Source organism: Zootermopsis nevadensis, unplaced genomic scaffold (assembly GCF_977971745.1).
Source record: "Zootermopsis nevadensis isolate Lab colony 2312 unplaced genomic scaffold, Znev_1.0 Znev_ptg000001l, whole genome shotgun sequence".
In the NCBI taxonomy this organism is placed as follows: Eukaryota; Metazoa; Arthropoda; class Insecta; order Blattodea; family Termopsidae; genus Zootermopsis; species Zootermopsis nevadensis.
Window position 1 is genome coordinate 5,434,100 of NW_028259133.1, and position 22,313 is coordinate 5,456,412.

The 22,313-nt window shown below is 36.8% G+C and overlaps 1 protein-coding gene across 7 annotated transcripts in view; it reads right to left on the reverse strand.

Annotated features, from left to right (window-relative positions):
- stan (Protocadherin-like wing polarity protein stan) overlaps window positions 1–22,313 on the reverse strand; it is a 124,744-nt gene that overhangs the window by 14,648 nt on the left and 87,783 nt on the right. For 5 of the 7 annotated variants that reach the window (XR_015537074.1, XR_015537083.1, XM_087355817.1 and 2 more), the window contains exons 38-48: window positions 21,153–21,291; window positions 19,311–19,452; window positions 17,863–18,081; window positions 16,909–17,129; window positions 15,958–16,104; window positions 14,635–14,935; window positions 13,448–13,682; window positions 11,227–11,373; window positions 9,609–9,839; window positions 6,905–7,126; window positions 3,592–3,787 (exon numbers count right to left, since the gene is read on the reverse strand). Coding sequence is in view for 5 of the 7 variants with exons in the window: in XM_087355817.1 (XP_087211943.1) it covers window positions 3,592–3,787; window positions 6,905–7,126; window positions 9,609–9,839; window positions 11,227–11,373; window positions 13,448–13,682; window positions 14,635–14,935; window positions 15,958–16,104; window positions 16,909–17,129; window positions 17,863–18,081; window positions 19,311–19,452; window positions 21,153–21,291 (2,200 nt within the window). In the remaining 2 variants the exon portion in view is untranslated. Of the gene's footprint in view, window positions 1–3,591; window positions 3,843–6,904; window positions 7,127–9,608; window positions 9,840–11,226; window positions 11,374–13,447; window positions 13,683–14,634; window positions 14,936–15,957; window positions 16,105–16,908; window positions 17,130–17,862; window positions 18,082–19,310; window positions 19,453–21,152; window positions 21,292–22,313 lie in introns of those variants that run through there. The other 2 variants (XM_087355956.1, XM_087356009.1) reach the window with 2 other exon arrangements.

Consider the following 22,313-nt stretch of genomic DNA (forward strand, 5'->3'; position numbering starts at 1 on the left):
AGACACTACATAGTACATTAAAGATATGTAAAATATGATATAGGCAAACTGAAGTGGTTACATTTATATCCCAACATTTAAATAAAAATCTAGTTGTGTGACAAAATAAATTCAATATAATCAACTACATTACTGCCCCTAAGGCTTACAGATTCTACCATGTCAAAAACAGGATAAGGGAACACAAATTTAGTAGTTTGGGCACCTTTATGCTGCATCTACGATCATGCAATTAACTTTTCATAAACAATACTAATACAGTGAAACCTCTATCCATCGTTCCCGGAACTATCGTTTTCCCGGATGCATCGTCCGTTTTGTTCGGTCCCGAATACATCCCATATAAAATAATGTTACATTTTCCCGCTTCTATCGTTCCTCGAACTATCGTTTTATCGCATCGATCGTTCAAAAATCTTAGTCCCGTCCCACAATTTTCCCGCAATGATCGTTTCTGAGAATTTAAAATGCTGGGTTTTGAGATAAATTAATGCCGGAAGATGCACAATGTTTTTGGAATACGCAGTAGCGGTAACCTGTTATGTCGCCCAACCAGCACATTCTTTTGGAATGAGGGTCAGCGGTGCAGGGGTGATAGTTGGAGTGAATGGCGGTGCTCATTGTCAGAAATTTTACGATTTTGATTAGGGTGCACTCATATTTCGTTCCAGCGATGCCAGATGGAATGTGCAGTGTGAATTTCTTCACAAATGCTTTTATTACATGTACAAAGGAAAGGCTGGCGGCACTTTTCATTCTTCTGGTTAATCTCGTTTCCAGCGGTTCAGGGTCTTCTACAGCTACGTTTCGTTGAGTTCGGCAGTAATAGTATTTCCATTCTTCCTGTTATTGTCCGCAAAGGGGGTGGGAGTGGTGAGGAAAAGGAAGACGACGAATGCGAGCCCGAAGCTTTGCCGAGTTTTGCCGAAGCACACGCTACATTGGCGAAAGTGAAGTCGTTCTTTTATGCGCTTAATATTAGTGAACGTGACGAGGAAAACATTTTGAACGTGGAAAGTGCTCTGTTTGGTCTAAAACGTAAAGTTTCAACAAACCAGTTGTCCATTAAAGACTTTTTTGGTAAAAAGAAGTAACTTTGAAAGAGAAACATTGTTTTTTTTAAATTTTTAATGCTTTCCCGCATCTATCGTTTTCCCGCATTCATCGTTTTTATTTCCCACCCCCGCCGAAAACGATGCATCGAGGTTTCACTGTAGTCACAAATTCCATCTAATGAACAAATTTTCCAGATGACTATTCCTTGAAATGTAATGTTTCATCAACAGAGTAAGATGCAAGACAGAAATACTGAGATTCTTTGTGAAAAATTACAAAAGCGAAGACCAGACAACTAACTATTCAACACTGTGCTAAACAAATAGGCAGTAAACTACATTGGTGCATAGGATTATCATGCATGCTTTGCCTGTGAAAAAATATTGACAGATTTTACAGACTTCTGAAAGTCAATGCAATCAGCACAATCAAGTTAAACATTAGTAATGAAAGTAGAGTAGGTTTAAGCCAAACAAAAATCCATGTACTATGCATAACTCAAACAAACGGTATGTCAAAAGACACTTACCTCGTCCCTACGCAGAAACCATGAGGAAAGCAAGTGAGGCCAATAAAAGAGAAGGAAATTATTCATTAGTATTCATATGTCAATTAGTGTGTTACCCATCCATAATCCAATAAATGGAAGCAAAGTGCCCAATATAGTTATACAGCCCCAATACCGGCATTGATCCAAAACCATAATTTCATTCCACATCAAATTGTATTGTAAAACACAATTCATATACATACAGAGTGATTCAAGAGTCTCCATACATAGGGAAATCACCTAAAGGAATGCATTCAAAATGCAATTACGCACATAACACCAGATTTGTTATCGCGAGTTCACCATGAGTGGGAGAGACACATCCATATGGGTTTTCAAAGGAATGGCAACCCTGTAGAGCATGTTCTGTGAATAAAGTGACAGTATGTTAAAAAAGTGACAATTTTCCCTGTGTACAGAGACTTTTGAATCACCTGGTAGTTTCTTTTTTGAACATTTCTGAAAAGTAAATTATACTATTGTATTGTTACAGTGACACAATGATGTTACAACTAAACACATTTCAACCAACATAATCATCATCAAGTTCACTACATACACTTTGAGATACATTTATACCTAGGCTAAAATAAATTAACAAAACCCAATATGTTAAAATACATATTCACAGTTGTATCTATGTTGCCGATTCTCCTGTTCCATGGTCATACTGCGTTTACTGATAAAAACTTTTCTGCCGAGTGTTTGTACTTTATTTGTACTCATTTGTTGTCACACATTCTTGTTACCAATATGATGACTATGTCAGACAAAGCATGTTGTTCAGTTGTAACATCTGTGTGTCAGTATAAGAATATACTAAGATGATTACAAGAATCAATGAAAATTTTATATAAAGAGTGAAATTTAAATAGACCAGTACGAAAACACACCAGAATGCCATAATATAAACCTTTTAAAAGTAAATACAATGACAAATATATTTCAAAACACAGTACTTAAGCTTCACCAAAACTGAAGGATATTTAAATATTAATTAAAATATCATGTAAATTAGATTCTCTGATACCTATGTATGAATAAATATGGAAGTACCACTTTCAACAATCATGACTGCAATTTATATCTTCGAAAGAATCAATTCAGGTTTACAGCTGTCAAATAAATTAAATTCTAAACTAATGAGAATTCTGACAAAGTATTATACACAGAGAAATATTATAAGCAGACGCTAAATAGAACCTGGTATGAATATTCTTCATACACTGAGGAATGACTAGAACTCAGTGTTTGGCAACAGCAGATACTGTGCCAGGATTTGATGGTCCAAAGGCAACACAATCCTGATTTTGTAATCCATCAACAAAACCATTAGAAAGCTGTGGAGTAAGATATTCCATGAAATGACACTGATTATGAGAAGCGCGTGAGGAGGAGCTGGATGACGAGAGCAGTCAACACTGCCAACATCAGTCAGTAACACAAAATACCAGGCATATGGGTTGAGTAGTATAAGCCCCATAACTACGCTATGTTACAGACATGACTGGTCACACATTGTCAAGAGAAAAAGATTTACATCAAGGAATTTCTGCGAATACTCTCCTCTCGCAGTAGAACCTTTGGGTACATCCTGGGTCTGGCCAGAAAGAGGGGACGAATAATATGGTGACACTGATCTTTTCTAGCACAATGGCACCTCAAGGCACGACTCCACACAATCTGCTTAAGTGACACCATGCTTTAACTATTAAAATAAACACAGCCCAAAATGTTGACACCAATTACATGAGCTGTCAAAATCAGAATTCCCAGGAATCCAATCCTGTTAAGGATCTTTTTTAAACACTCAAACTTTCATAACTGAAATAAATAAATTTCATATAATATTAACATATTAAAAACTACATGCATAACACATACATGTAAAGAGAGAGAGAAAAGAAAGAAAACAAACATAAAATCTAAATTACATCCAAATTTTCTTTTAGATATGACAACACTGTGTATATTTGGCAACTTACTCTGATTCAGAGATGCTGGTGGCAATCATGGGTGGCACTAATATGTTGCTTGCAGCGGTAGCATTTGCCGCAAGTAGCAACGGACTGGGTGACGATCTTGCCCGCATTGCCGATAACTCACTGGATGAAGCAGCAAGAATTCGACCAGGTAACGATGGAAGAATGTAGCCTCCTGACCCACAGTGGTCCTCTTCAGCTGCGATCAAAGCAAGTAATCGGTATGCCTTCCTCATTCTACACTCATAAATGTCCTGTATGCAAAAACAGAACTAAGAAAAATTGTTATACAATAAAACACTTTAAAGTAGATAATCTAATCATTGCTTAACCTTGAAATGTTCCAAAAGAAAACTGCAAACTGTTCTATGACTAATCTGACATTTATCTTACAGATATTTACTTGCAATAGCACTCTTCATAAGTACAGGAACACCTCATTTTATTGCACTTTGTTTTATTGCGCTTCACAGATATTGCGTTTTCTACAATTGAAGGTTTGCGGCAACCCTGCGTCGAGCAAGTCTATCGGCGCCATTTTTCCAACAGCATGTGCTCACTTCATGTCTCTGTGTCACATTTTGGAAATTCTCGCATTGTTTATTGGGACATAGTGCTATTGCACACTTAATAGACTACAGTATAATGCAAACATAACTTTTGTATTCACTGGGAAACCAAAAAATTTGTGTGACTCGCTTTATTGCAGTGGTCTGGAACCGAACCCACAATATCTCCGAGGTATGCCTGTAGTAAGTCACATTTTTGTTTTCTATTTTCTTATAATGGGCTGTAATATAGTTTTGTATACCTGGGCACATGCATTAACAGTAATAATAATGAATATAGAGAGATCCAAAGAAGGCTAATGTTGGCCAATAAGGCCTACTTTTCATTAGTGGCAGTGATGAAAAGTGGAGATATACAAAGGAAAACGAAGATACTGCTGTATAAAACCTTAATTTTCAGTGTTCTTACGTATGGCTGGGAAAACTGGGTGCTGTCCCAGAAATCGGAAAATGTCCTGAGTGTGTTTGAAAGGAAAATACTAAGAAGGATTTGTGGCCGAGTTAAAGATAATGACCAGTGGAGGGTAAGATATAACCAAGAGTTATACGCGCTATATAAAGACCCCGATCTTGTAACGTGCATTAAATTAAAAAGACTGCAATAGGCGGGACATATTCAAAGGATGGATGGCACAAGAACTCATAAGAAAGTCCTAAATGCTGAGTTTGAAGGGACAAGAACGGTGGGAAGACCTAGAGGAAGAAGGGAAGATGCTGTGAGACGGGATGCTGCCGGTCTGATCCAATGTCGAAATTGGAAAATGGCCACAAATAATAGATCTTCATGGAGGCAGAAAATTGAGGAGGCCAAGGCCTGATATGGGCTGTAGAGCCATTGAATGGATGGATGCCTGTAGTAAGTCACATTTTAGTTTTCTATTTTCTTATAATGGGCTGTAATATAGTTATATTCCTTCTAAAAGATGTCCATGAAAGCAATTCATAATACACTCATTTAAATAAGGCATTTAATGTTGTTTTGATGATGAAAACAATGATGCTCTGACAGAATGTAAACAGATTTCATACTTAAGCATAGCAATACAAATTATAATACTAGAGAAGAACCAATGGTGGTTTCATAAAACGCACAGGTGAACAAATGCTTAGAAGCAAAGAATGACAAATTACTTTGAATGAATTTCACTGTAATATTATAAAAGTGGTGATAGGTACCAAATGCTCCAAGTCATGGTCTATGATTACCATTCCCGGCCTCGGCCAAACCTAGGCAAGTGCAGAATCAATTTCTGAGGCGGGAGTGCCCACGGGTCAGACTGAATTACCCCCAATAACAGGGTACATATAAAGATAATTGTCAGCTTAGGAGCAAAAACTTTCAGAAAAATGTAAGTTGGAATGCAAGTGAAATGGCTGATGTTACAGGAACAATAATTGCCAAACCAGTGCCAATATCTGCAAGGTCTCTAGCCCTGCAAACTTCTGTCACTGGATTGTGGAAGAGCTCTGGTTTGTGAACAAATCCGTTTTGTAATAAGGCACAATTTAAACAATAAGGGGTAACCATAAGACGCAACAATTTTTCAATCAAATTAAGCCAATAACCCAAAGTTTAGAAAAAAATTCTAGGACACTGAATAACAGACATCTTGGAATTATAAAAGATTTTAGGAGCTATGCACCCACAGAGGATAAAAAAATGCAAAACAGTTGACAAACTGCACATTATGATTACACCATCCAGTAACATATCAGCCAAGCTGTCATTTTAGAGCTGTAATTAAAATATCTGAACACGCACATTGTCATGATATTAGAAAGACTATATGGACCATATTACTACTACACTATGTAGTTGCCACGTTTGTTCCAGTAACATGTTTGAAGTATTAATTCCTACATTTACTGATCTACCTAAATGTCTCCTGTGAATTGAGTATAAATCATTACTAACATGCGGTTATTGAGGTTTAAATGGTAATATGAAATAAACTTAATTATCTGCTGTTTCATTCTAGGAGAAAATTTTACCATTCCAGATGATTAATTGCCTAAATGAATACAGGCATACCTCGGAGATATTGCGGGTTTGGTTCCAGACCACCGCCATAAAGCGAGTCACATGAATTTTCTGGTTTCCCAGTGCATATAAAAGTTATGTTTGCATTATACTGTAGTCTATTAAGTGTGCAATAGCATTATGTCCAAAGAAACAATGCGAGAATTACCAAAATGTGACATAGAGACACGAAGTGAGCACATGCTGTTGGAAAAATGGCGCAGATAGACTTGCTCGCCGCAGGGTTGCCACAAACCTTCAATTTGTATAAAATGCAATGTCAGTGAAGTGCAATAAAATGAGGTATGCCTGTATTTGTTAAAACAAAATCTTCCCAAATGTTGTAAACCTGCAGATAAACTCAGTACAGTTAAACTACAGCTTTCCACCAGTAACTACATGTACAGAGTCCATGCTACTAAAACAGGTAAGCTGCTGAAGACACAGTCTATCATATGGTAAAGCAACAGAAAATATGTGTACAAATTAGCAGTCATATCTAATAGTTTCTAACACTTAAAGAGAACCACCTAAAGATAACCAATTAAGGTTGAAACATGTAGTAGATTCTTAATAAATATTGAAACTATAATAAAAAATTGTTGTGTAGATGGACTGTCAACTTAACAGTGTCAATGGTATTTATTCAAGCCATATTCTCTTTGCTTGCAATTATGACCACAGAAGACACTTCCTCACTATCATCAAAATTGCAATATGATCACACCTGTGTATGGAAACAAGTATTTGTCTCCAAGATGAATTTTCTCCTCAGTTTCAGAACACTGGTCACCAAGGTCATGAAAGTTTTCTTGATCAGCAACCATTTTATGAGGGAGGTGTGGCGATGTTTGGTGACTCTCTGTCAGAGGAGGTAGAGGATTGGGTGAAGTTTCATTATCTGAGGCAGTTCCCGACCACTGGCTCCCTCTCAAACCAGTTTCCATCACTAGAGGAAATACACGTTTAAAATCAGAAATATTTTGCGTACTTTTTATAATTACATAATGTCCACACTAAGAAATAAAAACTTTGGATATATTCACTGTCTTTCATACAACGTGCAAACAAAATCTTCAGTGAAAATGTGTTTACTTTCTATCAGTAAAATCATTTAAAGGGAAATTCTTAATTTATAGTCCAATTAACACCAAAAATGACTGCATATTGAATTTACTGTAGCAACTAGAGAGCAGCTAATTGCATTGTTGACTTTAAATACTAGATTACTATAATGTGGGGAGGGGCGGAGGGGGCAAAATAAAGTGAACCTTTTTTAACCTTTATCTTACTAGTGTTCCTTGTCTGGGACGGAAGTTGTGTACTCAGCCCTACTTACGTTCCTTGTGCAGAACTCAAAATTTGCAACATTGTAAGTAGACTTGGCTACGCCTTTTGGCCTTTTTTAGGGGCTGCAAATATTGAATCACTTTCTCTAGGGTTCTGGCAAGTTCAACCTGAGCTGTCAACCCTGGAACTATAACCATACACAGCAATAAACATTGTTATTGTCAAATGGGTTTCCACTTCATTTTCAGACCCCCTATTCAAAATTTCTCACATTCTTCCTCATGATGGGTGAAAAGAATGTGTATCCACTGAAGTAGCGGAAACAAATTTTTCTGTGTGGTCATTAGTTCACAACCATGGCTTCTGCCATGTCGAATGAGCTTCCAAAGGAGAAAGTAAAGTTATTAAGGCCTATTTAGGCAATTAAGATATTAACTGCATTTTTTAAAAAAAACTACGTATTCTCAGTTCTATTCGAATAAATATGGCTTTTATTTCGTCAATTTATCAAGTTTACTTTAGATAATATTAAAGTTTTCCGTAGAGTGTGCACAAAAGTTTAAAAACCTGCAAAGAAAACTCCATAGGGCTGCTACCACTTTGCCATTTAAATCCCCGTCATTTAAAGGTTAAAACAAAATGACACTATTACTAAAGAGAAGTTTTGAATGTTTTGCATACACTACTGCATAAATACTTCATTTTCTTGGAGTCATCACATCATGGTGTGTCTTCCAGGAAGCATTAAGAGAAATTTTCTAACTACAAAAATCCAAAATACAGCAATTAACATGCAAGGAAATTTACTAATCAAGTATAAATATATATGACATGTTGGCCTCTATCACATTTGGAATGACAGAATCTACTTCACAAGCAGTGGTACTTCATTTACTGTTGGTGACAGGGCAAAGATGACAGAATGTTGTAAAATTCAGTTTCCAACAGTTTTAGAATAATGAGATCACATTTTATCAAGACATCATTCAGTCACACTTTAAGCAGAGCAACATGCAAAGTGAAATACTTCCAGTCCAACTTATACAGGTTGATCAATTTCCTGCCCGAAAAGTAATCTGCTCTAACACGTAGTTGGAGACATCACCTAGGTGCTTACATACATAAAAAAGAACATACAAGTAAAAAACAAATGTGTAAAGGACACAGCAGAGAGGAGCTGAATGCCATAACTTAATCTTAAAACCTTGCATACCGTGGAGTGTTGAATATTTATCTAAAATATATAAAATCATGCATACAAACAGAACTGTTCACACTTTGAAAAAAAACACTTAGTGCCAAACGTGTTTTGACCTCAAGAGGTCATCATCGGTGGCAAAACCATGGTCTTATGAATTGTATGATTTAATAGACTAATGAATTAATGTTTTTGCCACTGATGATGACCTCTTGAGGTCAAAACACGTTTGGCACTAAGTGTTTTTTTCAAAGTGTGAACAGTTCTGTTTGTATGCATGATTTTATATATTTTAGATAAATATGCCATAATTTAAGAAATTTGTGGTAACAATGAGTTATATTGAGTGATTGATAAATAGCTGCAGTCACAAGTAGAGTGAGTACATGCTGAAATTCTAAAAAGAAACTCCAGAATAATATGCTTCATTTTAACATTTAACATAGCTTGATTTTCTTATAGTTAAAATAAAAAGATTGTTACACAAAACTTCAGACTGTACTGACTGAGCTATCCCGACTCAGGTATATACCAATACTTTTGACAAACATGCTGCAAGATTACACAGCGCAAGAACCCAGAACATTCACCACTATAAAAACCTCAAACCTTACAATCTGCAGATACCTTCTGCTTTGTGTGCATACAGTAATGTGATGATAACAATACAAGACATCACACTGACATTTCACATTTGAATAAATGAGTTAAAGAAATTTAATAACATGCTAATAGGATATAGAACTTATATGTTATTGAACAAACTGCGGGTGTGACAGTTTAAGGAAAATGGCATGCAGCACGCAATACACAACCACCATCCTCAAATAAAGTTCCTGAACCATCTGGTTCACACAGTCTGTATCCATGCTTTATCAAAACAACAACGCTTTTGTAATTCAGCAGACATAAGCTATTCTAGGCTTTCTAAACAGACACTTACTGTTAGTAGGGAGATATGCTTCAGGTAGCTGACTTGACCACCTTGGTGCATAAATAGGTTTGAGATTTGGAAATAGTTGACTGTTACTAATAATATTTAAAGAAGGAGGGGGCTGAATTGTTGGTGGAGGTCCTCGACTGTGATTTAAATGTGGAGAAGAAACTCTGCCATTACCCAAAGGATCTTCACAGATATTAGGAAGGTAAGACGGTGCTCCCATAGTTGAAACCCCTGAAACACAAACATGAGTCTCTGTGATAGCAGATTAGGAGTCAAATCATCAGTGTGACCACCCACACAATATATTTCACAATGATACGACACCATCACCATCACCAAGTGAAACAATGAAAAACAGAGTCCTGATGCAAGTTAAGAAAGCAACTGTGTTATACAGATTCCTCCTTTTATATTATTTTAATTGGAGCAGCTTAAAGGGAGACTTTATATAAATCTCTCTTCTTTTTTCCTCCCTTCCACAGCCACACAGGATGTAAAATGTGCATGCTTCATGATACGTGCATAGAAATTGCAATATTTTAGTTGTTACAACAACCAGAAAACATTCTGTTTTAAGTAATGCCAGAATAGTCGGCGCAGTAGTTTTTGGCCGGTGGAGAAGCTAGTGGAGCTGGCAGACGGGCCTACTCTGTGTACCTGAGGTGGCACGGTCAGTGTATTTCTTTTGTTTGGGCATTCAGTCCAATAAGCTCCTCGGTGCAGTCAGCATTATACTATCGCACAAGTGACTCGCTCCTAGCCTTCCCCTTGAAAATTCCACCGGCCAAAAACTACTGCGCCGACTATACCACCTACCCAAAGCGAAACATACATTGTTTCCATGAGTAATCAATTCCTCCTTTCTCTGAAAATGAAAGTGTGTGTCTATAACAAATGAAAGGCTAAAATGTTTCCCACTCTTCTCCTGAACTGCATGAAATGTACATAAAACATGTGACAAGTTCATTGCACCAGCAAAAATGAAAATATGCTACAAAGGAGAAATCAATGCACAGATCTCTGAAAAGAAAACTGTACCTGATTACATTATTGACAACATAATAGGCATTCACTACAACAAAAAGGTGATTCCACATAAACACTTCATTAAACTTTACAATACACAACGAATGTATTTCAATTCCGGACTGTAGGGCTGATGGCCGGACTTTAACCTCAAGGATAATAATATAGGATTTGAGACTTTCGCGGCGAGTACAATCAATAAAATCTTCTCAGGCAACCAGCCACATTAATTGGTTACCGTAGTAAACCAACATTTCGGGAATCAACTCTGCTTCCATCGGTTTACTACGGTAACCAGTTAACGCGGCTGATTGCCCGCGAAGATTTTATTGGCTCAAAGATAAAGGTTCAGTAGTATGCTATTATTATGCATGGCCAGCTAGACTGTGTGTAAGATCCAGTGCATGGCTGATATACACTAAGAAGCTGATGCATCAAATAATGTCTGTTACTGTATTCTCAGTACCGTTGTTTCTGTGAGAGTAAACATTTGCATGTTCTACATGTTACACTCTCTTTTTCTCTTTAGTAGTGTGCGCTCAGACTTTCATTTTTTATGTCAGTCCTGGAGGAACATTATAGGTTGCCTTACCAACATCTCTATGCTGATGTCTGTTGGAAGATTCATCATCATCACTGCTGTGACTGGAGGCCAGCTCCAGACTGCGGCCATCTACTGACACTTCTGAGTCGGAATCAGACTCCTGGCGACGTGCTCTTGTTGGACTCTCCTCTGACACTATCAAAGAAGAAACACAGTTGTTCAATTTTGTCAGCCTTCACCTCTCCACCTTCAATTTCTTCTGACACTTATAAATATTATAATCTGTGGTTCTCTTCACTGATAAACTATGTGCAACATTGGAAAGTAGAGCATATTTTAAAAGAAGTACCTGCATTTTACAAGCATAATACGAACACAAAATAATCACAGCTGACGTATTCATAATTTTTTAAAGTACCTTCTAAGCTATGATAATTACTCTCAAAATGGACAAGTACTGTGATAAAAACCAAACTTGAGATTTAATGAGAAACATTAAACAATGGCAACCATGAATCTGGATAAACAGTTTTTAGAATATCATCTTTCTGCCTACTCAGTCTCTAACATTTGACAACTTCAGGATATATTCTTTATATATTGTTTGTCTTTACATTATACATATACGTCCTATATATAGGATGATTCAAAAGGTTACGGCCAAACAGAAGGAGTGTATAGAGGGACTCTGAGAGAACAACTTTCGAATAGGAATCCATGTCCTCCGAAGTTATCTTGAGTCAGTCGAGGCCATTGAACATAGGGAAGTCTGATAACATACCGCTGAAATAATCATACTTTGCTATTCTCCTACTAGCTTAATTTTGAATCACACATATTCCGTCAGATTCTAGAGGTCCCTGGGCTGTTTACATTGTGTTTGTGAGTTGATAATGAGTGGTGTATTGTTGCTTTTGTAGTCTCGTGTTGGTTATTTGTGAGCGCAGAGGCTCCTGGGTTGTTTGTGTTGGTGACTTGATAGTGACTGGTGTCTTGCTGCTTTCATAATCTTTTTGCCTTCACTGCTACATGAAATGGAACGATACACTTTTGCAGAGCTCAGGGACATGCACATGTGGAGGACACCAGTTTGAACACCTGTTATAAATTTGGTTTGTACGATTGCTAATGTAATCCTTGTACATTAATAATAAAAAAACAAAATTAAGCTAGTAGGAGAATAGCAAATTATGATTATTTCAGTGGTATGTTATCAGACTTCCTTATCGTCAATGGCCTCGACTGACTCAGGATAACTTCGGAGGACATGGATTCCTATTCGAGAGTTGTTCTCTCTGAGTCCCTCTATACGCTCCTTCAGTTTGGCCCTAAACTTTTGAATCACCCTGTGTATAAACTCTGCAAATCAGTTATTAAGAATTAGCTGTTGTTTACATGGAGATTGAAATTCAAAGAAAATAATTTTAACCCTTTCCTTGTGGGTAGCTAAAATTTTATCCTCGGTTATCAGGATGAGAGGGTAATTTCCAACTGGAGAGAGCTTTAATAAATGTGCATGGATAATGTCCAGAAAACATTTTGCTTCAGTACTGATTAAACTTTAGTTCTATATCATAAATTATGATCTACAATGGCACTATTTAGGCCATAGGTCTGAAAATAACTAAGAGTTCAGAGGGTGATTTTCTCTTGGCCCAAGTAACTGGTATAAGAAAAGTTTGAGAAATTTATTTTCACTACAATAAAGTCCAATGTAAATAGTATGGCATGTAATGAGAAATTTGTTTCAAAATGTATATTCTATGTGCCATCAATTTAACTATGTTACGCATAGCAATATTCTTCAGCTTCAATGAAAGTACTTCCCAGAACTCCCAATGCAATGCAGGCATGTTCCAGTCTCAAATTCTTCAAATTAATTAAAAACATATCTCAATCCAATTTTTTTGTCTCATACTTTGAAGAGTTTTAGATAACAGCTTTTGCTTTGTACAGTAGCATGCAGACTACCCAATCTGTTCTCAAACACGTTTTATTACAAATAAGCACTGTGGCTCATTATGCTGTCTCTTCAATAATAATACCACATAAATCTGTAAATTATTATTCTGCTAATAAGCATGTTTAGAAATGCCACTGTATTAGGCATGTAGTCTACTAATTGTATTCTACAAAGTTAACAGAGGGGAGATTGAACCCTGAAAACCCCAATGCCATTTCACAATCCGTAAATAAGAAAACAACAGTTATCAATGCCCAACCAGGTTTCTTCCAAGAGATTCATTACAAGGTTACAAATGTAGGCCACCTTCTCTGTGTCTGTGGAGTGCTGAATCAAAGCCTCGGATATAGGACGGCATGTCACTAGTTGAATTATAGTTGCTAGTGCTAGTGGAAGTGTTACGCAGCTGTGTGTCACTTCTGTATGGACTGCTGCTTGTCTTTGTGGTTGAACGACTCGTGGTGCTGGACGCTGAAATTCCAACATGTCGACGTGATGGGTCCATGCTAGTGCCACCACTGTGATATGCCAGAGCTGAGCGCTACAATACAGCAAACACAATTATGAAATGGACATAACAAAAACATAGTAGACTTGAATAATAAATATATATTTGAAAAACATAGTAATCGATCACAAAACTTTACTTACTTAATGAAAGGCCTAACTGAATACTACCAGCTAAGAGTGTTAAAGAAACCGAACACATCGTGCCACATTAAATATTATGTGTTTTTGCAATTCATATGTCATTTGTTTCTATTATGTAATATCAGTATAGCACAAAACAGCTGATGTTTAATGTGTGCTGAACATGAAATTGTGTAATCAAGAGCTATGCCTAAACCATAACAAAATAACACAGTCATCCAGAAGCACGCCAGGGCTTGCTTTGGGGGGGGATTATTGGGTGCAGGGACTACACACAAACTTCTAGCAATGACCTCTTTTACAAAATAATTCATACTTGTTCATACTTTGACATCAGAACATTGTGAAAAATACATGTTGTGTGCTTTGTTTGAGATTTTGGAACCACATATTACTTGTATTGCCAAAATGCGTTCAAAGATTCCAATATTGTCTTTAGAGAAAGACACATTTTATTGAAATGTTATACAAGTTAAATGAATTTGCAACATTGATTAAGCAGTTGGAAGTTTTATTTTTGAAAATGTTTATGCTTCAATCTAATTTTTATCTGAATACTGTAGATTGTTGAGTTCTGCTGTGACAGTTGGTGTACAAATAAATGACAACTGAGTACTGTGAGTCATTCCTTGGCATGTATTCTACGTGAGATGTGGAAAAGTTTCGCTTGTCATATTTCCAAAAAGTTTATTCTACACACCATAACAACTAAAACTTTTAGATACAGGTCTATTTCATTGGATTACTAGGCACCCACCAAAACAATGGCACAAATGGAAAAATTATGATAACTCATATACAACAAATAATAGTAAACTGAAATAAAATATAATTCTGCCTACCGAATGCTGTTGGCCGGCAGCACCACCTTGGTGACTGTAGCTGCTTGTACCTCCTGTAGTCACTTCAGATGAGTCCAGTGGAACTTTTCTACCAATGCAGCGCAGCAATGACACATAGAGATTGCGCCTAACTCGTGTATTCAGGAAACAGTAACCAATAAGAGCAAACATGGCATGTGCAAGAACTGCTACTGACAAAAGATAAGATAGAAGAGGTAGCCTCTCACTAACTGATAAAACTGCCAGAACCCACGCCACGCCAAGAAGTGGTAGTGAAACTACTGACAACCACAGCAGTGTCCTGCAAAGCAAAGCAAAACAAACTCTGTACCCTACAATAAAACATCTCTTTGTTACAGGGCTGTGGAGTCAATACTAAAACCTTCATATGTATTAATAATGGTAAACCTACTAAAATCGTAAATGGTACCACAAGAGATTTCATCACCACCACATGAATCATCAGGATACTTTTTAGACTTATAACCTATATTTAAATAAACGTCTAATGGTTATTGCAAAAATCAGTTGATTTGTAGACAGTTTGTATTCTTAAGGTACCAGAGCCAAAGTTACAAAGCATTATTCCCACACCATGTGGCTCAACACGTCATTGAATCTCCTGAAGCTTGAGGCTGCCAAAGGCTCACAAGGTAGCGAAAGTGTTCTAAAGATTTTATATCGAGGTCAGAGTCAGTACATTTTTACTGACTCCAACTCCACAGCCTGCTTTGTTGTCAATGTTTCACCCTGGCCAATTTCCCTTTCACAACACAACATTACAAAAAATTGTTAACCATTTATGTTAATTATTTATGAAGTATAAATGTCATTAGAAAATACTGTGTTAACATTAATAAATTAAAGATTGCTGTCTTTTGGATACTTGCGCTGTATAGTCTGGTAGAAATTTACCGATGTTTCAGAGGTTTACTATACAATAATTACTCTTTATATTTATAATAATAATATTATTATTATTATTCAGTGTTCTGTCTGACGACAGGTCCATTGCTCTGCCCAAAAAGAGCTCTCCATTTTACCCTATTCTCAGCTTCTCGTTTTAACTCCATATTTATATAAGATTATTAAAATAATTACAAGCAGAAAATTTTGAGAAATAAATGAAGTTTCACTGTAATATTAAATATAAGTATGAGGATCACAGGTTGCAAAGGTTACATACATACCTGAAGTCCATGTTTGATTAAACATGGACTTCAGGTATGTAACACTGATGAGTATAAGAAGCAGGTTCAGCAATGCACAGTGAACTGCTCACGAGTCATTTGGTTACTTCAAAAACTATACATGCAGTCTTACCTGAGATTCCCAAACCCCATCACATGATCTTTGAGGGTAAACGCAGCCCGAACAGAGAAAACCAGCACTCCAAGGTTCAGTAGCACAACTGCACACACTGGACCAATTAGACTCCACACTACAGATTCATAGATAGACAGCCAGCAACTGCAAACATGAATTACACAACAGTTAAGAAAGTTTGAAAAGAGAAAATCTGTAACACCACACATACGCTTTAAAACTGGCATAACAAACTATGCATTTTTTAAACAAAAACCTTGCACAAAAATGTCCAAAAATGATCCCTTGGGTTTTAAAAGTGTCCTTTTGATTCTTACCAGATAATGGTTAGTGTCACAATGTGCTCCTGTGAATGACTTTCCATTAATTATACATGTCTGCCTTCTATTATCTACTAAAATATTGATCTACCTGATTGTGTGTTATACCATCTGGAGAAGTCCAGGTGTATTTATGAATATTGCAGAGGGGAAATTTTGTACTTTTTATAATTAGACCTTTCGACATAGCAAAGTTTGTTGTCATTAGGAGGAGATAAATAAAATATTCGTTTTGCTAACCAAACCAACTGTTGCATTAGCATTACTAGTATACATTTAGCACTAAACATTACTGTCTTTTATACTAAGCCGGTTAACCCGCATTTACTTCCTGTACATTCTATTAGGTGGTGCGATGACAGTTCTATGTTTGCATTATATTGTGAAGAGTTTTATATTATAACAGAAAACTGGGCCACATATTGTAACAGTATTTGAGTAACCTGCTCTTTTGCAATTACAATTCACAGATATATTGGACTTTATGGTTTTTGTCTCCCTAATACTAACTTTTCATATATCTTCAACATAACTGTGCTACAAGTAGTGTGACCATGATCTGCTTACAACGAAAGCAGCTACATAAAATTTGTTCTCCTGTACCACTAAAATATTGTGAGAGACTTACAAGTAAAAGTTTCCATACTGATCCGCACGAACACCTACTGACAGGCCGAGAACCACAGCAGGTAGTCCATAGCCCATCGTGTAGTAAAATCTCATGGGACCATGGTTGATGTCTCGCATCTCTGTGAGCATGCGATACAAATGTATTGAGTCCACGAGAGTCCATGTGAAGGCTGTGAGCCAGAGGTAGTGTAGGCATATGGCTGACATCTTGCAAGGAAACTGCACATGCAAAAGAACAGAGATGTGATATATGTATTCTATATCTACAGAGACCACTGGACTTCTATACACAATTAACAAACCAGATATTTCTATAAATTTCCCCTAAATATGGAAGTAACATTTTCCTCAAAAACACTCGTAACCATCTACAACAATGTTCCTCAACCTCTTTGGTACTCCAGACCCCTCACCAAAATGATGTCACACATTTTAATTAAGTAATCCTATATGAAGCATAGGGCCTCCTCACAGAGGTTACTTGATCTATTTAGATATTTGTTAGGATTCCAAGGACAAGTGACAAGCCCGTCGCAAGGCCTCAACCTGTACACAGGACAACACAGAAAGATGCGGACTAACATCCATGCCTTGAGTGGGGTTCGAACCCACGATCCCAGTGTCCAAGCGCACAAGGCCCACGCCTCAGACTGCACTGCCACTTTGACCAACTAATTAAGAAGAATACAGACTAACTAAAATATTGATAAAAGGTACAGTTTTTTCTCATGTTCTTACTCCAATATGCAAATAAAAATTTTATGAAAAAAGCTTAAAACTTGCAGCTTGAGAAACACTAATCTACAAGACAACACAATGTAATAATCCACAAGGCCATGATTCAGAAATATTTTTAAATTTACAATTACATGTGTATCAATAAATCATTCATTATAATGAGAAAATACTGCACAATACAGATCACATGCAATTATAACACACTGTAATTTACCTCATGTAGCACCAGGGTCTTCCTGGCTTTCAGTGCTATGAAAAACACCAACTCAGCCAGAAACACACATGCCACCACATTCTTATGTATGGAATTAGAATTAGTCTCAACACCACGTATCAGTACGAGAATAAGAAGTGTTGCTAAGAGCAATGGGAGTGCTAGGCAAAATGCTCCGTACGTCACAACATCTTCAGATAAACTTGGATCAGGAATGTACTGTCAAAGAGAAAAACAAAGCATGTTTCAGCATATACTTTTCACTCAGCAGCTGATTAAGTATTGTTAACAATCTATGAGCCATCGCTTGCTTGCATTATAGAACCTGAAGATTTATCATCAAGAAAAAAGACTAGCACAGAACTCTGTACAGAGCCAGCTACTCTCAATCATCAATAAAACAATTTGAAACCGTAAGATTCAACTATACATTAAAAACCATACATCAGTACAGTGTTTTCACTGAAAAAGTTGAACACAACTGTCACTTTCCAGCTCCCAGCTGGAACTGTTTGACTCACTGCTTTGTACTGCAAGATTTTCCCAACGCTACATAGAAAGAATATAATCAAATTACTTATTTTATACCAGTTTCTGCCAAAACCCAGGAAGTGACAGTTGCATTCAACTTTATCAGTGAATGCAATGTATATATGTCCCTGTGTCTATAACTACATGAGATGTATTTCTCATTACCAATCTCATAAAAACATTAATACCTACACCTTACATTCCAAGTAGAATGTCAATGTACTTTCAGACTGTCTGATGGACCCTGAATAATGCCAATCTGTACCTGTAAAATTGGGGTACTGTTTCTTTCTTTTGTCGTTATAAAATTAGTATGCAGTGTTGAACCAAGGTGTCGTGGAACAGGGCTCACATTCAAGCCCAGCCTCCAGTTTTATAAATATTTTTATTGCAGAAACATGTTGTTTGTCTTAAAATTTCTATTATGACTGCCTGCTATTTGCATGTGCATAACCAGGGGTCAATAAATATTGTTTCAGTTCACTAGTCAAACAAAAACTTTGCTTGCAAAACATTTCTTTCAAACAAAAAGCAATTGTGAGCAACTGTCGGTAAACTGCAATTTATCTGCACACTGGAGAGGTGAGTCACTATCAGCTAATTGTACTTCATTCTAATCTTTTTCCTACATCCTGATATTCAAATATGTTGGTGTCATCTGTGGGAACATTAAAAAAAACAGGAGAAAATACTGACCAAGAAATTCATAACATTTCACTCAATAGGCCTTAATTTTCCCCTCATCATGGATTTGTTAAGCCCTGTGTACATGAAATATGTATAAGACGGTAACATAAGCAGACAGTTTCTTATGCGAATCATGCATTTTCCTTTGTTATTAGTGCAAGAGAGCAATGTTTTATCAATAATTGCTTAACCATTCCAAGAAACTGTCCATTTTAGTCAGAACTACATACCTGCATGTCAACCAGATCTACCAACACTGCAAATGTAGACAGATGGTTACAGGTACAGTTGACTAGGAATGGTTTTGTGACAGACATATGCCAATCATCAGGCACTTCTGTTTGACACCCTGCCCGAGACCATTCTCCAAACCTGTTAACATTTGTACATGTTTTTTTCAGAATTTATTTCTAGGCCCACCTTTCTACTAGCATCTAGTAAAACTTCTGTTCCTCTTTATTTTATTTACATCGTCCCCCAATAAATTAACATCATCAGCATATGCCAATAGCTGATGTGTCCCATTCAATCACAAACCCTCTTGCCTATCTTGGACTTTCCTGATGGTGTATGGGTGACCAACCTTACAGGCAAGCAGGTCAAATTGATGTATATACTAATAATGTGCTACAAGAGCCAAAACATTCAAATATCTCTACTGTAACCAACACAGCCAAATCTGAACAGTACAATAAAAACATCATAAATTTACCTACCTTAATGGTCTGACTTTACTCTGCAAGGGAATTAATAACATTTCGTTCCATTTCTAAAATACTAATTTGCATCACATCATGTAAATGTACATCAGCGACTCTGGAATGGAACTTTGATTTGTTTGCTTTATACATGAAAAACCCTGTTCGTATGCTGTGTAACTGCTACCAAATGCAATAGTCAAATGTCATGCTAACTTATGTTAGTAGAGAGAGAATTGATATACACATAAAGAAGCATAAAAGTTAATTAAAGCCTCCTGTTTGAAACTACTATGCAAAATTCAGTCACACTGCAGTTCAGTCAATAAAAGTTGTAGTTATTCCAAAGAATTAATGACAAATTTAAAAACAGTGTCAAGTTTGCACTTGTTCCGAGATTTGAAGATTAGTGTCAACACTACATGCTGCAATTCTATTAAACAATTCATAACTCCCCCTCCCCCTGCCAAAACTAGGTGGCATAAGTGGAATAATACTGTTGATGACTGACTGACTCTATGGCACAACAGCCTGAAGTCGAGCCTTGGCCTCCTCCCATGCGGGACATTTTTTTGTCTTTTGAAGTGTGCATTTATGAGTAGTGAGTGACCAGCCCACTGCCTCTGCACAATTTTTACTCAATCCTGATTTGTCTACTAGAGCCATCTAGTAATAAATCAGAAGAAACTTGGGTAAGAAATGGCTGCTGAATTATGCTTATGAAACATCTCGTTCATGTTTGTAAGGTTCTTTTACATGCTGTAAATCTACGACATGGGACTGCTGGCTTTACTTCCCCTCTGAAAAAAGTTGTGCTACAGATTTTTATCACCCTTAAAAATCCACTGACCTAGGCCGGGTTTGAACCTGCAAACCTTGGGTCCAGTGGCAAGCACGCTAACCACTAGTCCACCAAGGGCGACCAACATCTGTTGGTGAGAAGCCACAAACTCCTTTGATGTAAATAACTGCTGTCTTACTAAAACATAGAGGGGTCTTAGCCACCTGCTTCTAGCAAATATTTTGGACACCATAGTCCTACCAAGCAATGAACTCACCACTCAACAAAGTCAAACTTGTTAAAAGTACAAAATTAAACAAATACTGTGATACTAAATCGTGGAACCTGGGGCATTTGCCCCTGATTTTCAGTGCCTTACAAAAAGCCCTAGTTTAAGTTACTGATACATTAAATGGGCCACATGAAGAGGTGGCGCGAGCCGCAGGCTGATAACCCAAAACATAGGCCATACATATTAAATAATAATGCATTTGCTGTTGTGTGTCTGGTAGAAAACATTTGCTCACTGTTATGTACAAACATATAACATAACATTATTACATATACAGTAAGATTGGTTGTGGTACACATACCCTCTGGCAGTGCTCCAATGAACACACTGTGGGTTGGATCTTGGTGACAGTGGTTGCAGGTCACTGTGTAACCACAGGCGTAACAAGACTGGCATAGGCAGAACACCACTGTCTGTCAGGAGCTTGTACTTCTTTGGATCTAATTAAAAAACATTACTACAATGTGAAATGTTACATAAAACCAAATACAGTATTAGTTTGACCTCAACTTGCTGGAACATACAAATCTAAAATACCTAATATCATAGTAGTTCCTTACGATTACATGTTCTTTGCATGCAAGACAGCATGAAAAGGCCATGTCCCATTCATCTTTCATTTCAATTTTAATTTTGAGAATTCAGATACTCCTCACTCTTCCCTCATTCTGCAACAACTCATCACATAAAGTACACCAAATATCCACTGTATCTATTACTGCACATCTCTCCTACAATCACTTTCATACATAATCACTACTCATTAAAATGTACTACCACATTTACTTCTGTAACAAAAACCCCAAACAATTAACACCATGAAGCACAGACCTTGTCAAGAAGCTGACAGTGACTCACTTTATCATAAGCCACTGTGAATCGAATCTGCTCCCTCACATCCTATTTCTTTATGTTCAATTTTAATATTATCCCACTCCCACGTAGGTCTCTGAAGTGCTTTCATCATTTCAGGCTTTCTGACTAATATTGTGCATATATTTTTTCACCTTCCCCATGCTGAAGTAGAGGGACAATTTTATCTTAAAATGGATCCACATTATTTTCATATTAAGAGTTTTAGAATTATACACTCACCACAGGAAGGGCCAGAAACTGAAGAAATATATTTTACATTAATTTCTTTCATTTACCATCCACCACAGTGTTCCATGTAGCTACTGCCAATTTAATTTCTTATACACCATTGGCAAGAGCATTCAATAACTTTAAAATAAGTATATAATGAGTCTTGCAGAATATACAGTACCAAAGTTATAGCAATCTTCAAGTAACCCGTCATGTAGAGAAATTTAATTCTTGAATTGAATAAAAATTTTCTTGGATATTATCCATCGTCTAGTAAATATAAAACGTAAAACGACGTTTCAGAGATGGGACTCTATCTCCGTCTTCAGGTTCCTACACAGTTGGGCCCACTAGATAGAGCTAATCCCTATCTCCG